The sequence below is a fragment of the Crotalus tigris genome, unplaced genomic scaffold, assembly GCF_016545835.1.
Source record: "Crotalus tigris isolate CLP2741 ecotype Arizona unplaced genomic scaffold, ASM1654583v1 scf7180000017666.379230911805:20528666, whole genome shotgun sequence".
In the NCBI taxonomy this organism is placed as follows: domain Eukaryota; kingdom Metazoa; phylum Chordata; class Lepidosauria; order Squamata; family Viperidae; genus Crotalus; species Crotalus tigris.
Genome location: NW_024096552.1, coordinates 17959901 through 17976214, shown reverse-complemented (window position 1 = coordinate 17976214; position 16314 = coordinate 17959901). Strand labels below are relative to the sequence as shown.

General features: G+C 35.9%; 1 protein-coding gene across 1 annotated transcript in view; it reads left to right on the top strand.

Moving 5' to 3' along the window:
- Positions 1-16314, top strand: part of ITGA9 (integrin subunit alpha 9) — a 250241-nt gene that overhangs the window by 52888 nt on the left and 181039 nt on the right. The window contains exons 10-13 of the mRNA XM_039336863.1: positions 5477-5582; positions 6347-6441; positions 10214-10304; positions 10899-10944. Coding sequence (XP_039192797.1) covers positions 5477-5582; positions 6347-6441; positions 10214-10304; positions 10899-10944 — 338 coding nt within the window. The remainder of the gene's footprint in view (positions 1-5476; positions 5583-6346; positions 6442-10213; positions 10305-10898; positions 10945-16314) is intronic.

Genomic DNA, 16314 nt, shown 5'->3' with positions numbered 1-16314 from the left:
TTATATACACACACAAACATATATGCAGAGAAAGAGAGAAAGTCTCTGAAGGCTTTCAGTCTCTGCATAGTCCAGTTTCATTCTTATTATCAAGGATTCTGATGTTTGAACTGGGACATGAGGTTTAGAACAAATGAAGGAACCCATCATGAAGATTGTGCATTAGAAGATATGTAGCAAAATATAGCAAATTACGGAATTAGGAACTGAGCCAGTGTTATGTAGAAGCCTAGATTTGTCTTGGCCAGATAAGCAAAGTCAGCTCTTTGTTGTACTTCAGCCTTTCCAGGTGAATTTATTAGCTCCAGAAACTTTGGATCACATACTTCAGATCTACAGTTATATATATATACATGGCCTTAGTAGGCCTAGACTTTCATTACAGCCAGTAATTGCTATGATTAAGAAAGCTGTAGAAAGTGTATCTGACCAGCTGCAGAGTTAATAAGTGGGTATTGGTAGCCTATTAGTAACTTGTTTGTTTTGCCATTCATAGAAAGTAAGTCATTCAGAGATAGATGGATGAGATTAAAGAAATTATTAAGATGTATCTGGGAGAATTGCAAGTTATTAAGATGCATTGTGATAGCAAATATTTGACGAGAGTATATAAGTTAAGTTTGTATGGCATTTGATTCCAAAATTGATGCAAAATATGCTCCCGAAAGCCAGAATTTATAACTATTTTGCCGTTCATATTTTGGGTTGTATTATGTGCTAATATGCTAGTACTGTTCACATAGGGAATTATTTTCAAGGTATGCTCAGCAGGATCATTCTACTTAATGACTCTGATTCAGTACTTTTCTTTTTGTTTAAATATGGCAACTTTATGACCAGCCATGGTATGCCTTGGGAGACTGAATTAGTACTGTTTTATCTTCATGCCAAATTTTGAGAAGTGAACCCCTGTGAAAAGAGACAACAGGAAATGGCTTTTATTTTGACTCTGCTGAAACACCCTTCTCCCCAACAGTTAGTTCTCAGGAGAAGATTTTTCATTTCAAATGAGTACATTGCACAACTGTGTGGCCCAGAGGTTGCCTAGGGAAATAATCAACATCAGTTTCCTGTCGTCTGAGATGACCACAGATTGTTTGGAAGAAGGATGAGCCATATGGGCTTTCTCAGAGATGCTTCTGTTTGCAAAAAAAAGTCTTCCATCCCAAATAAATGCTTTCTGTGCTTTGGTTTTAAAACAAATGGGTCATAAGTCATGACATTTGGGGTCATTTGAGGTCAGATGGGCACAGTAGCTTGCCATAAGCTTGAATCTTTCCTGGAAAGTTTCCTGCTATCATGTCACCCCTAATCCTTCTTTTCTCTAGACTAGCCATATCCAATTCCTGTAACCATTCTTCATATGTTTTAGTCTCTAGGCCCTGAATCATCTTAGTTGCTCTTCTCTGCATTCTTTTCAAAGTCTCAATATTTTTTTTATAATGTGGCGACAAAAAGATGCAGTATTCCAGGTGTGGTCTTACTAAGGTTTTATAAAGCAGTACTAAAACTTCACATGACCTTGATTCTATCCCTCTGTTTATGCAACCAAAGATTGCATTAGCTTTGTTGGCTGTTGCTGTATACTGCTGGCTCATATTTAAGTGATTGTCCACTAGGATTCCAAGATTCTTCTCACAGTTCTGCTTTCGAGCCAGGTTTTACCTAATCTGTACCTGTACTTTTGTTTTTTCTTATCTAAGTGTAAACCTTACTTTTCTCTATGTTAAATTTCATTTTGTTGGGTAGGGCCCAATGTTCAAGTTTGTCAAGATCCATTTGGATCTTGAGCCTATCGTTGAGTTTCAAGCTGGGCCTCCAGTATGGAATGTTGTAGAGATACATCCAGACATAGTTTAGATTGCAGAATTATTTATCTCCAGTTAATTATATTGTCTGAGCTTTAGTATCTCATTTATAAATTAAGCTCTATCTTGATTATTGATTAATGGATTTTGCTCTTTCCTATGATAGTTCTAAGTGGAACCATTCTCTTAATAATGTCACAAAGGCCATTAGCCTGCTAATAGATGTTTTGCTCAAATTTCATAGCTAGGCCAACACTTGAACTCAGTCTCCTAATTAATTGTGAGGGAACTGGTTAGAATCTAAAAACAATATAACAAGCATGCAATGAAAGTATTAACTCTTGAAATCAATAAGTCTCGAAAACAAAGAGCATCAAAGCATATATTAATGGTGGACTACCCTGGGAAACAATTAACTCTTTGCATTAGAAAGTATGTATTAAATTTATCACTACCTCTTTTAAAACATAATTTAAAGGAATTATTTTAGTGAGGTTATCTTTATTCTTGACTCTTTTGCAACTAATGGTAAAGTCTGAAGGAGGATTCTGTATAGGCTTTGGTGAGAATGTTTAACATATTATCCCTGAATGAGAACTCTGATAGAGCAAGCTTTTTAGTTCTGAAGAACATGAAGAATATGCACTTATCATTTTCATTCTGATCTAATGCTTCCCTTCTGTGATTATTTCTCCATCGTTTGGAACCCTACCAAGGCTCCTAGTCAGTGCTGGGAATGCATTTGGAGAGTGCCAGGCAAAGCTGTTTGATTAAATCACAGATTACATGTTGATCCTGTAGCCACCAAAGAACATCCCCCCTCTCTCTCCCCTTCTCCAGAACAATATTTGGTGAAAGAAAATGTCAAATTGGGGGAGTTTTTATTTCTATGTTTTAAACCAAATAAGACCAAAATAGTGGTTGAAATAGTGTGTTTGGCACACTGCACTCTTCAGGGTTAAGTCTTGAAAAAACAAAAAAGATTGAAAAATCCTCCCTGAGTAACTTCACTTTGTTCCCATCATATTTTGCCTCCCACAACTCCTTGGAGTCCTAATTTTTTTGAAAATTGATTTTGAAACTGATTCCCAGAGGAAAGCACTTATATAATTATGGGCAACTATGTCCAAGTCAAAGAATCAACCAATGTTGTACCATCTACATCAGAGGTCACCAACCTTTTGGGCACCAGGGACTGGTTCCATGCAGAGAGGTTTTTCGGTGGACCAGAAGGTGCGTGGTTTTGTGTGCTACCTGCATCTCGCGGATTAGGCTTTGCTTGTTTGTGTGGCCCGGTTGTTAGCATGCTGTAGCCTGGTACTGGTCCACAGACCGGGGGTTGGGGACCCGTGATCTACATGCAGGTTGCAAAACAAGCAATGTGACATGTATGACTCTGTAGTAGACAATTTCGGGCACTATTAAATCACAATAGACTTCTCCAAGTTGAATGCAGGTCTGAATTGTCTTTCTCCCTCCTGTTTCCTGACACTTGCTCCTTGTAACTTTTCACTGGAAGCCTATGTGAACTTTTCTTTCCTAGTACATGACAATAATAGGAAATCTGAAAATGCAAGGCACTCCAGAGGGATTCCCAGGGCCTTCAGAATGTCTGGGTACCATATTAGAGAGAGGGGGGGGATGTCAATTCCCACAAAAAAATTCAAAGAGGCCTCTTTTCCTGCTGGTATTTGGGAAATTTATAGGTAGAGCAAGTCCTGTAGGTTCTCAGTGGGACTGGGGGAATTACAAGATTGGATATGTTTAATATTTAAGCCCATTGTTATACCTGATGACAGGAATTTTCAGATTTAGAATGGGACAGCTATTTACTAACTTAATTTTCTATGCTCAGTTCCAGATTGAAACCAGGGGAATTTGCCCATCACAAGTGGCACCTATACTACAAGTTAGAAACTGTAGTGAAACATGCTTTAACCATGATAGAAGTTCAGATTAAGTCCATGGTTTGGAAAATATAGATTAGTGGAACACGCTTCCAAAAACTATGTATTGCATTTATTATATATAGAATCCTAGAACTGAAGGGGATTACAAAGGTCATTTGGTTCAACCCCTGTTTTTAAGGGAAATTTACAACTACCAGGAGTTGGCCTTCCAGACTACTTCCCCTGGCAAATTATAAATTTCGTGCTACTGTTCAGTCAAAATCTCTCTTCTGTTATTTGAATCAACTGGATTATTTCTTGGGCTTTGTGTTTTGCTTGTTCTTTGTGATGCTAAGTATTTTGGCATTTTGCAACAGAGGCTTTGCCAAAGATACAATATTGTTTATTTATTTATTTATTTATGAGACTTATATACCGCTTTAAGTGCAAGCACTCTCTAAGCGGTGTACACCAGTAAGCAATGCATATATATATTTTACATTGCCCCCAACAATCTGGGTCCTCATTTTACCTACCCCGGAAGGATGGAAGGCTGAGTCAACCTTGAGCTGGTGAGATTTGAACCGCTGACCTGCTGAACACAGTCAGCTAAAGTGGCCTGCAGTACTGCACTCTAACTGCTGCACCACCTCGGCTCTTATATTCTATGTATGGATCTACCAGTTGGTGTTTACACTTTTTGGTATACTAAAGAGAGCAGTCTATTTTCAAGGCCTTCACAGTTAAAGAAATCCTGATTAACTACCGCATATGCCGGCATATTAGGCGACCCGGCGTATAAGACGACTCCCGTCTTTATCGCCGAGCCGCATTCCTAGAACGTCGTCTTATACGCCGGAAACTACCAGTATTTCCGGCGTATAAGACGACTCAGCGTATAAGACGACCCCCGTCTTTGGCGCCGAGTTTAGCGCTTCCGGAAGTCGTCTTACACGCCGGCATATATGGTATATTCTTATATAGTTGCATACCTATTACTAGTTCATTTTGTTTTCTAATTATTTATGCAGATATTGCTGCAGTTAATATTACAGAAGAGGTATTCCCTGTTTTCCTATACAGAAGAGGGAATATTTCTTCTAAAACAATCCTGTTGTGACATCAGTATGGTTCATTGGTGGATAAAGAAAAAAAAATACACATTTTTTTGTGTGCTGTTGATGGATCAACATGTTTAATTCAGTTATTTTAACACTAATTGAACTGATTTATCTGTCCCAGTTCCAGTGATTATGGGATAATTTTGCTGAATATCTTGTATTCTAAAATTTTCTTCCAGCTGTTCATTTGAACAGAATAGAAGCTATATACTTCATTAGCTGTTTGGCTTTTTGCTGTAACGCATATGAAGAACTTGACATGCATGAGATTTTTTTGTGTTTTGGAGTTTGAGAAATTAGATTTGCCATGTATTGGTCTTTGCAGTGATATCCAGACCAGTGATTTTGTTTTCAGGAAAAATTGAATGCTTTTTAAATTTACACTGATTTCATCTCTATCATATCTGAGTAGTTGCACTGACTGAAGCATATGGTCAGAAGTTCAGGAATCTTACCCCAGATATGTTCCAGGTGTTTCCTGAAGGACATATATATATATATATATATATATATATATATATAATATATATATATATATATATATATATATATATATATATATATATATATATATATATGATTCTTCCAGCACCAGAGGTCATGCATCTTTCAACACTAGCCTCTATTTTTCTTAGCCTGGCTATTTCCTGTTTGCTAGGGAGTTATGGAAGAGCAACGTGTTCTGAATGGTGATAATGCCTACAACGCACACTTTGGGGAAAGCATGGCATCCCTTGGGGACATTGATGATGATGGATTTCCAGGTCAGTATATTTTCTTTTGCACCAGGCCTTGTTCTTTCTTGCTTTAGCAAGATAAATCTGGTATTTACAAAGTACATATAATAATATTGAACTATCACAATTATATGTATATAATTTGTTGATTTAATGAAGAGACAGGTGCATTGGGGTGTATTTTTGGCTTAAGAGTAGTATTGGGTCCTGCTAGATAAATTAAAGGTAGTTTTTTTCTAATGATTAAAATTTCCAGTTGTGATTTTTAAGCAACTTCACAATGTGTTAATAAATATAATCTAAACGAACTTAAATGATCTAATTGTATGTTACCTAGACAAAATAAAACAACAAAAACCATACAGTTATAGATTGGCTGTTGAATCCCACACCTCAGTTAATTTGCATTATCATAGTGTTTTAAAGACCAGAACATTTTGAAAAGATTTCTCTGTGGTATGGAATTGTATTCTCTGTGCAACTCATAGATTCATCTACAGTTACCTAAGATCTCCCTTGATATTAATAAAGCAAGCCAAGATGGATAAGTATTCTCCTATGCATAATTGGTATTCACAGAACCTAAACACATGTTTTTATTGGGTGAAATACACATCCAAGGGTTTATTTGTTTTTAAATAGCCAGTGCTTATGAAATGAAGTAATATTCTGCAAATTAGATTGCCATTAAGGCAGTTACTCCTATCTTTGTGTTAAAGAAGGTAGCTGTAGAAAGAATTCACCTTCATAACTAAAAAAATTCACTTCTTATGTTGTTTGGCCTTTTGTAGATGTTGCCATTGGTGCTCCTAAAGAAGATGACTATGCAGGAGCAGTATATATTTATCACGGATACATTGGGGGCATCATTCCTCGATATTCCATGGTAAGTACTAAATGTTACAAGGATTTGTAAGAATAGGGCAAAAGTTAGGAAGTAGCCTATTGCTTAAAAGACCAGGTCTAAACATGAAGGTTCAATTTAACTGAGTTATTGCTAAAAGCTTATGCACAGGAATATTCTCAAGGAATGGTCGGAACCTGCTCAGAGTTAGATAAGTGTCATCAGCAATCAAGGTGGGACGTTGTTCATTTGTGGCTACAGTAGTGATTCTCCTCTGATCCCTCTTTTACCCTTTCACAGTCTTTCTGCCACAATAAAATGTGAAATAGGGTTTCACTTGAGGGGCTGTTGTCAATAATCTGCCATCAACATTGAAACCACTTAATGGTTTGTAATAGTTCCTCCCCTCTTGATACTCCCAACACAAGATAGTCATTGAAAATATTCATCACATGTTTATATAATTTAAGCTGGTATTTCAAGTTTTAATTTAAAGACTTACCATGGGGGGAAAAATAATGACTTTTCTTTATTATGCAGAAATAAAGTAAAAAAAAATACCCACACTCCCAAGGCCAAAATAATCACATTGGGTTTTTTTTATTTCATCTTAAAATCTCATGCTTTATCTTCAGGTCCTTAGCACCCATCTAGAAAGTGGAGAGTAATTAATTCAAGTCCTGCCTTAGTATGAAAATCAGCTGGGTGACTTAGAACGAATCGCTCTTTCTCAATCCAACCCACCATACAGGCTTGTTGTGGGGACAATTGGAGGAGGAAGGTGTGTTATATATGTTTGCCACCTTAAGTTATTTGTAAAAATAATAAAGGTGGGTTATAAATAATTAAAAATAAATAACATGCCATAACAAGATTTTGTAGGTTACAATAAGGAAACAACAGCTTAATTTAATATCTATTCCATTATTTTTTTCTAAAATGTTTTCCTGTTGACATCTTAGATTCTTGGCTGTAATAGTGAAAGTCGAAAATCAATTCTCCTTCTTTTAATAAATACTGATTTTTCAGAATATGTGTTACTAGATCATATCATGAGCCTTTTGCCCCAAGCTGGTTTGTGTTACATTTTTGCTTTAGAAAGGGCTTATGGAAAAAAAGTCTTTTTTTTTTTTATCCTTCAGCTGTTTAAAGTACTGATCTAAATATTTTTCTTTGTTGCTGGGTGGGGGTTTATGAGGGATGCTAAGTCAGAGTTTAGTGATTGCCTCTGAGATCATTTGAGAAATCTGTAGATGATTAGTTCTGCTGTTTGCTGACTGTTTTAGAATGCATTAACTCTCCTTTGAAACACAATAACATATGCTAAACCCCTTTTTATGATCGTTTGTGAAAGTGATAATTTGTGATGCATGGACAATTATTTATGTCCATAGGGAGGAGAGTGGGAACATCAGAACTGATTCAGATGCATACTGTTAGCTTGGTTGATGATATCTGAATATCTGCTTCCCCCCCCACACACACACACATGAGACAATATTGGAGTTTATATAAAGGGACATTAATATTGGCATAGTTAAAATAACTGCTGAATCTTTTGGATTTTTAGAAAAAGTTCTTCTCCATAATTTCCTATTTTTGTCTTTGATCTCATTCTTTTTTTTCTCTCTCTCTTTTTTGCCTCAGGCTTCTAATGGTTGTATTATATTGCTTTGCCATGTTCACATAGACCAGGGCTGTAGGTCAGTCATTTATTTGCCTCACAAATCCATCAAACACTTTCAGATGTTTAATTTGTAACATCTGCCTACCTGGCCTCTATTTGAACCAGTAAACTTAGGGTAAAGGGCTTTGGGCCTGGTTACTGAACCATCCAGATGCTGTGGATTTTGTAAAACATTCTCATTCTCTCTTTCTCTGGTTCCCTCTCTCTTTCCCTCTCCCTCTTTCTCTTACACACATAATACACAACTGTTTGATGAGAGGGCATTTTGTTATAGATGCTATGATAAAATTTTAGAACCGTCTGATACAGAAAAATACTGGGCATACCTGAAGTACCTTAAGAAGTTGGCAAATAATTGTCTCTATTAAATAAATACTATCAAGCTGAGTTTTGCAGCCCTTGCTTTCATTTACAGCTCTCAAAACTGTGTAGAATTATTCTCCAACTTTTATATCCTAATAGCCTGCAGATGTCTGTGGGATATATATTGTATAGCTCTGTATTTACCACCCTAACGGGGACCCCCGCAAAATCCAAGCCACATTCTCTTGTGTAAATGTAATTTGAGGAGTCCAGCTGCTTTCTTTTGCCTTCATTTCTAAAAGTGGCAACATTTTCTTTATAACTTTTTTTTTGAAACAGAAGATTTAAAAGCTCCTTCTCCCTCTTTTATATCTGCAGTTTTCCCTCATTTCTCCCATCTGACAATGGGACAGGGCTATTTTTATTTAAAATTCCATTTTGCCAGTAGAAAATGGCTAAACTAAAACAAAAATGCAGAATGTTGCATTCCCATCTCTTACGAAGAAATACCAATCTCCTATAGAATGGACAATGTTCTCCAATAAAGTTTCTTAGTTAAACATTGAATTTGTTCTGTGGATGAGCAGAGGCTCATTACACTTGAACATCTGCATTGCAAATTTTGGATCAATAGGAGTCAGAGACATAATGACTTCCTTGCAAAGATAGTTCCTGTATGTTTAAATTTAAAGATATATTAATTGTCCTTATTTGTTCCAACCCTGTAGCAAGGCACTACTACTATTTTTTCAGCATAACAGTAGCCTGTATAATCTAACAAGCCCATTAATTGTAATATTATAGATGTAATGATGAACTGTGAATCATCTCCATTGGACAAGTAGGGAAAAAGAGTCAACAGTTTGTTCAGTGGGATATGCCCTCATCTTTTTCTGATTTAAGCAATATAATAAAGCCAGTATATGTTTTCTCCGAAAGAAAAAACCCCTATTGCTTCTCAAACAACAGAGGCTTAGTATCAGTACATTAGATCCAGTGATGATGCCTTAATTGAGAGTGGAAAATCTTGCATTTTGACCCCATCGGTCAAGGAATTCTGGTTGGTAGCTCCAGGAGAAGAGCCTTTTTTCCCCATGGCTCCCACTGTTTGGAATATCGTGCCCCCTTACCCTCTTGACCCTCTGAAAGAGCCTCAAATCCTGTCTGTGGAGATTCTCAATCATCCAGGTCATCTTTGTTCCAAAGGTGCTTTTTCAAAAGACAACTGGATTTTCTTGTTTTTTCTTGTTTTTTCTTGTTTTTTTTTCCTTGAAAATGTTTCACTTCTCATCCATAAAGTGAGAACTGAAGAAACTTCTTGGATAAGAGTGAATTATTTTAAGGGGAAAAAACCAAGAAAGTCCAGTTGCCTCTCAAAAAAGCACTTTTGGGACAGACTGATGGGGGCATCTATCCTAGATGTGGTTAATGGAGAGGTTGTTAATGAAGATCCCAGCTCCACTTTATTTGTATTCTGGTCCCAAACTTAACTTTGTTCATTTTTAATGTTGAATGTTTTAATATTTTTGCTTTATAATGTTGTAAGCCACCAGAATTGCTTGACACTGAGATGGGCAGCATACAAATTAAATAAATAAAATCTGTATGATAGTATTGACATCAGTATATGAGCATATATACATGCCTGTGTATAAACCATCTTTCTCATTTATATAACTTGGAGATAATATATGTTTCACAGCCAGTCAGCTCAATTCTATCAAAATGTGATAAATTTGCAGTGAATCTTATCAAATATATAGAACATAAACATTGTGTTTTTGTTTGATTTGATTGATTTCAGTTCTGAATTGTTTGTTGCAGAAAATATCTGGAAGGAAGTTAAGTCCAAGGTTGCAGATGTTTGGCCAGTCCATTTCTGGAGGAATTGATATGGATGGAAATGGTTATCCAGGTAGACTTAGATGGTTTAATGCAAATAAATTGATAAAATTAATGAAAGGACTAAAGAGTCAAGGATTCATATGTCCATTGTTTTTGTTAAAATCTGTCTACTTTATATAAAAACATGTTTTCAGTGAATGTAAGGCAAAGGGGGTGGGGATTGGTTGGACTATTCTAAGTTTGAAATAGATCTGAATCCAATGCTAGAAATCAAGGAATATAAATTATATAAAGTTTTAAAAGATAAACAATAATTGTATATTCACAAATCATGAAACTTGGCCTCCTGGGATCAGTTCTGAGAAACGTAGAAACTATTCATAGTGCAGCTTAGTAACTGGATGGTGAATTAAACTATGATAAACTTAATAACCAAACATTAGCTGGTTATTCCTTTATTCCTTTCTTGACATGAATCAAGACGGGCATTTTATAATGAAAATATATCTTACCTACTGATATAAGGAGAATGTTCAGGAATGTATTGTCCTGGAAAATTATATTTCAGGAGAAGATCCTAAAAACATTGAATTGCTTTTATTCATTTAAATTTGTGGAGGTCAGGAATCATGCTTGTTCTAAATGCTACCAACTTTTTTTCCAGACGTGACAATTGGTGCCTTTATGTCAAACAATGTAGTTCTTCTAAGGTGAGTGCTATTTATCTTATTTCTTGTACTATACTTGCTGTCCCTTGCTTGGCTTTAGAAGAAACAAAATTCTCGTAAGCACTGTATCCAAAATTACATTTTCAAACTGAATTCCAAATTGAATTGCATAAATTTGTTACTGATTGCATAAACAATGGAGCTGATAGAAGTGATTGTTTATTAATACTTTTACTTTCAAACAGGTTAGGGCAGTAGTACTGGTATATCATAGTGTGCAAACAACTGTAGCTCAGGGTACATTGCTTGTTCATATACTTCTAGACCAAGGGTGTCAAACTGCCGGCCCGCGGGCCGGATGTGTCACCAGGAAATTGCACTCACCTCATTGCCGGCAGTGGGAAAAAAGCTCCGATACTTCACACAACGTCACGTGATATCGCAAGTTTGACATGTCTGTTCTAGACCCACAACTTCTAGTATTCCCAATAAGAGGCAGTGTACATCTATTGCCTGTCTGTCCATCCCTCTCTCTATCTCTTTCCTTTTAATGGATTTTCAATGAGAAGAAAAAGAGAAAAAGCAATGGTAGGAAAATACTGGAAGTTTACAAGCTGAGGGTGACATCTGGCTCCCCCTTAAAATTTTCTGAATAAGGCAGTAGGCTTGTACAAGAAAATTCTCATCTGGAAGTTTGTATTTGGTTCCTGTAATACAGGCTTTTCATGATTTAATATTCCATCACGATGCTTTCAAATGATACACAAGGTCCCATATACAGTAATATCCTGCTTGCTTACAGATTGTAAACAGCTCTGGTAATAGTGCATAAGAGGTATTGAAGAAATACGAAGAAATAAGTCTATTTCTGTTAAGGCAGGGGTCGCCAACCTTTCTGGGTTGGCAGCCCACTCGGAAAGGGAGGGACAGCACCTTTATGTGCTCTTGCGTGCACACACAAATGTGGCTGTATGTACATGTGTGCGAACAGGGCCATGAGCATGCACACTCTGCAAATGGGGCTATTAGTGCCAGTGTGCGGTTCTAGTGCCAGCTTGCAGGTCGTGGTAAGCTAGCACCAGTGTGAAATTCGCAGCTTGGCTAGTGCCGACGCAAGAACGGGGTGAGTGAGAACACATGCGTGCATGCACTGGCCAGCCACTCCCGCGGCCCGGTAGTGGGCCCGGCCCATAGGTTGGGAACCTCTGTATTAAGGCATTCTTTAAAGCAACTCATCAATTTTGTCTAGTTAAATAGATGGTTTGAGATTGCAGAATTAGGAAAGGCAGCAGTTATGTTTTTTCTAAAACAACAAAAAAAGCATCTGTATCCATTGAGGCAGATTTTAAGAGAAATTGTATGTAGATTATCTGATTAGAGGAAGCAGCTGTAGTAACATGGCAGAAAATAATCAAAGTAGGTTGATAGTGAATGCTGGAAAAAAAAATGAAGTGACATTTTTTTCCTTGGGTATGTCCAATCTCCATTGACTGTCATGTTTGAACTGATTGATAGAAAATTGCTATTATCTTGATGTGTTTGAACATTTTTAGACATGGTTTCTTATTTTTGACACTTTTCTACAACAAGCAATTTCATAAATTTGGTCCTACGGTATATTTATATGAACAACGGTGCTTAAAATTTTTTGAACTTGTTTGAATTTAAAATTTCTGCATAAATATCAATTAAAACATGATCTGTTCTCCACACAAGTTCTAAAATTAAATAAAGAGAATCCAATTGAACAAGCGAGTCAAAGACATTATATTTGTTTTATAGAAGCTATCACAGACTCTGGATTTGGTTTTTTCTTAAATGAGGGTTTGATTTCTACATGATGGGAAACTTGTATTTCCCTAAAATATATAAGGAGGCCTCTCTTTTCTGATCTCCCCTCTCCCAAGAGAGTAAAGCTTAGGTAAATAGAAAAAGAATTTACTTTATAGATTAAGTTTAAGATGGTAAAACCTGAATAATGAGGTATATATCATTCTTAATTGCTCATTAAATATGAACATGCATGTCATTTTTATAATAATGTAAAACACTGTGGATTTCACAATATTAAGATAAAATTAATATGAATATAATTATTTTGTAGGGATGTAACAAACTTATCTACAGTGGATATAAAAAGTCTACACACCCCTTTTATAATGCCAGCTTTTTGAGATGTAAAATAATCAGACCAAGATAAATCATTTCAGATTTTTTTCCACTTTAATATAACATATAAGCTGTAGAATTCAGTTGAAGAACAAACTGAACTCTTTAAGAGGAAAAATTATAATAATTTGTTTGTATAAGTGTGCACATCCTTAAACTAATACTTTGTTGAAACACCTTTTGATTTTATGACAACATTCAGTCCCTCTTGCCTTGGGAAAGTTTGCCCACTCTTCTTTGCAAAAGTGTTCCACATCTCTGTGATTATGAGAACATCTCCTGTGCGCTGCCTTCTTCAGATCACCCCACAAATTTTCAATTGGATTCAGGTCTGGGCTTTGGCTGGGCCATTCCAAAACTTTGATCTTCTTCTGGTCAAGCCATTCTTTTGTTCTTTTGGGGGTATGTTTGGGTTGTTGTGTTGAAAGGTGAAATTCTTCTTCCCCTGCAGCATTTTAGCAGAGTCTTGAAGGTTTTGTACCAGAATTGACTAATATTTGGAACTGTTCATAATTTCTTCCACTTTGACCAATGTACAGTTCTAGCTGAAGAAAAGCAGCCCCAACGCATAATGCTCTCACTACCATGCTTCACTGTGGATATGGTTTTCTTTTGGTGATATACATTGTTGTTTTTGTCCAAACATACTTTTTGGAATTATGGCCAAAAAGATCAAACAATAACATATTTATCCACATGTTTTTATCAAATTTGGTGTATGTGTTGAAAAATATAGCTGGACTTGGATGTTTTCCTTTGTAAGAAAAACCTTCCATTTTGCTACCCTATCCTACAGCCCAGACATACGAAGAACATGGGAGATTGTTGTCACATGTAGTATATATCCAGTACTTGCCAGAAATTCCTTCAGTTCCTTTAATGTTGCTGTGGGTCTCTTGGCAACTCTCCAACCAATTTTTTTCTTGTTTTTTTCATCAATTTGGGAGGGACATCCAGTTCTTCATAACGTCACTGTTGTGCCATAATTTCTCCACTTGTTCACGACTGTCTTCACTATATTTCATGGTATATCCAATGACTTGGAAAGTTTTTTGTACCCTTCTTCTGACTGACAACCTTCAATAATTTTAAATTATTGCTCCACTTCAGCAATGATTCTTAAAGTGTAGCATGTTTAAATGTTAAGCTTTCATTATAATCAAGCATGGAGGAGATAGATAATCATGATTTGAATCTGAAAAATACTATAAAATATGGTTATTGCATTATAAATTGGCTATTAATATATATTTCCTAGAGAGCTATATGGAAAATACACTAAATCTTTCCATTTTTTCCCCAAAATAAGCTAACTGGTGTTTTTGGAAATTGCTGAATTTCATAGTTTTTCTTGGTGTTGTTTAAACATATGATATAATAGGTGCATTCACATATTATATTCACTGTATTTCAAACCATGTAAAACACAGTGAATGAAGTCTCATACTTCAAGTCAAAATGGAACCTTATTAAGTCATAATGTGATGTAGCTTAGTTATAAATATCAGAGAAACAGTGAGATGTAGTGGTGAAGATGTTGGACCAGGAATAAGAAATCTAAATTTAAGTTCACCTCAGCCATGAAAGCTCAAAGGATAATTGGGGGTGGTTAGCCTCTCACAGATGTACACTCGGCAGGATATCCTGAATGAAAGGCAGGATATAAATCTAATAAGTAAATCTGCATTGACATATTCTTTAAACTTCTTCAGGCCACAGGGTTGCATTTACATGGGCACCTGATTTGTTCTAACAAAGAGAAGATGGAGCTAAAGAGAATCAATAAAAATTTCCTTTCCTTTTTATGAGATAAAATCTTTAAATCAGCAATTGTGATGAAAATTCTTTACACAGTTTTATAAATAATAATGCCCTGATAATAGTGGCCACCTAAATCAGCATATCAGCCTTCACTGCTTTAAGCAAAATGTTTAATGGGGTAACAAATTCAGTCTGTTCCATCTTCTTCATATAACAATACAAGCAAAAAGTTGACTTGAGCTGAGAATAATATTAATTTATAAATGATTTAGTGGCCTATTCATTCAGTGGCCTATTCATTCAGGGCACTATTATTTGTAAAACTGTAAAGAATTTTCATTACAATCTAAAGATTCTGTCTTATAGAATCTTTCAAGGCCACCTGATTGTGGCCTTGAAAAACTGATAATTCTCTTCTATTTTGTCCTGTATTCTAAAGCCTCATGTCTCTTACCCTTTTGGTTTGTAAGCTTATTATATCTCATTGTTTTTTTTTAAAAAAAGTTTGAAGGCAAGATAGAAAAATACAAAAATATAAATATCACAATGAGTGTTACTGGAGGTTTGTATAGGAGTGTGTGTGTGTGTGTGCGTGTGTGTGTGTGTTTTGCTATTCTAACCTAACTGGGCATGGAGAAAGAGATGAATATATATAATTCAGGAAGCAACTGTATCCTGTTACAGATGGACAGATATTTAAGGTGTTGAGTGGAATTTTGGGTGGATTGACTGGAACCATGAGGAAGGAAAGGAGAGGCTGCAGGAGATAATACCCAGAAATTGGGATGCCAGAACAGGTGTTGATTTGCTGAGAAGCAAGCAATAAGTCCTGAAGTTGGAGTCATGGGTTAGATGAATATCCCTGTGCCAGCTGGATGTACTGTATTTCTTTTAGAATCTGTTTGTATTGTTGATTAATAATTTTTGTAATTGACTTTAAAATAATTTTGCAGAAATATGCATTTTGCTTTTGCTATTTTTTTCTGTTTCTTGCACTTGTTCAGGTGGTTCCTAATCCCAGGTCTTTTCCATGAAATATGCTGATCCAATCCTGCATTTAAAAAAAAAATAGGAATTCGATTTCAACTCTCTCACAATCACTTCATGAAGCAAATCTGAGACCATGTTTAATTATGTTTCCTTAAAAGGCATACTACAGGAAACAGTTCTTAGAACACACTATAGATTTTAAAGAAGCAACTGACTAATCTATTACTAATTGTAGAAATCATGTACTTGTGATTTTATGTTCACACTTATATACATGATTTTTTTCTTAAAATGTAGTGAATGTTCAGCTGATTACATATAGGTGAGTTACGACTGTAATGGAGTCTACCCATTATGGCTGGAAGATATGACAAATCTTAAATGAACTGGATTCTAAAGGGAATCAGAGAGCAAAGAGTTTGGAAAGGTTTTTGCTGCCTGTCTGGCTGCTAAGAGACATGGGGAGGAGGCCCAAGCACAGGGCAGGAAGGG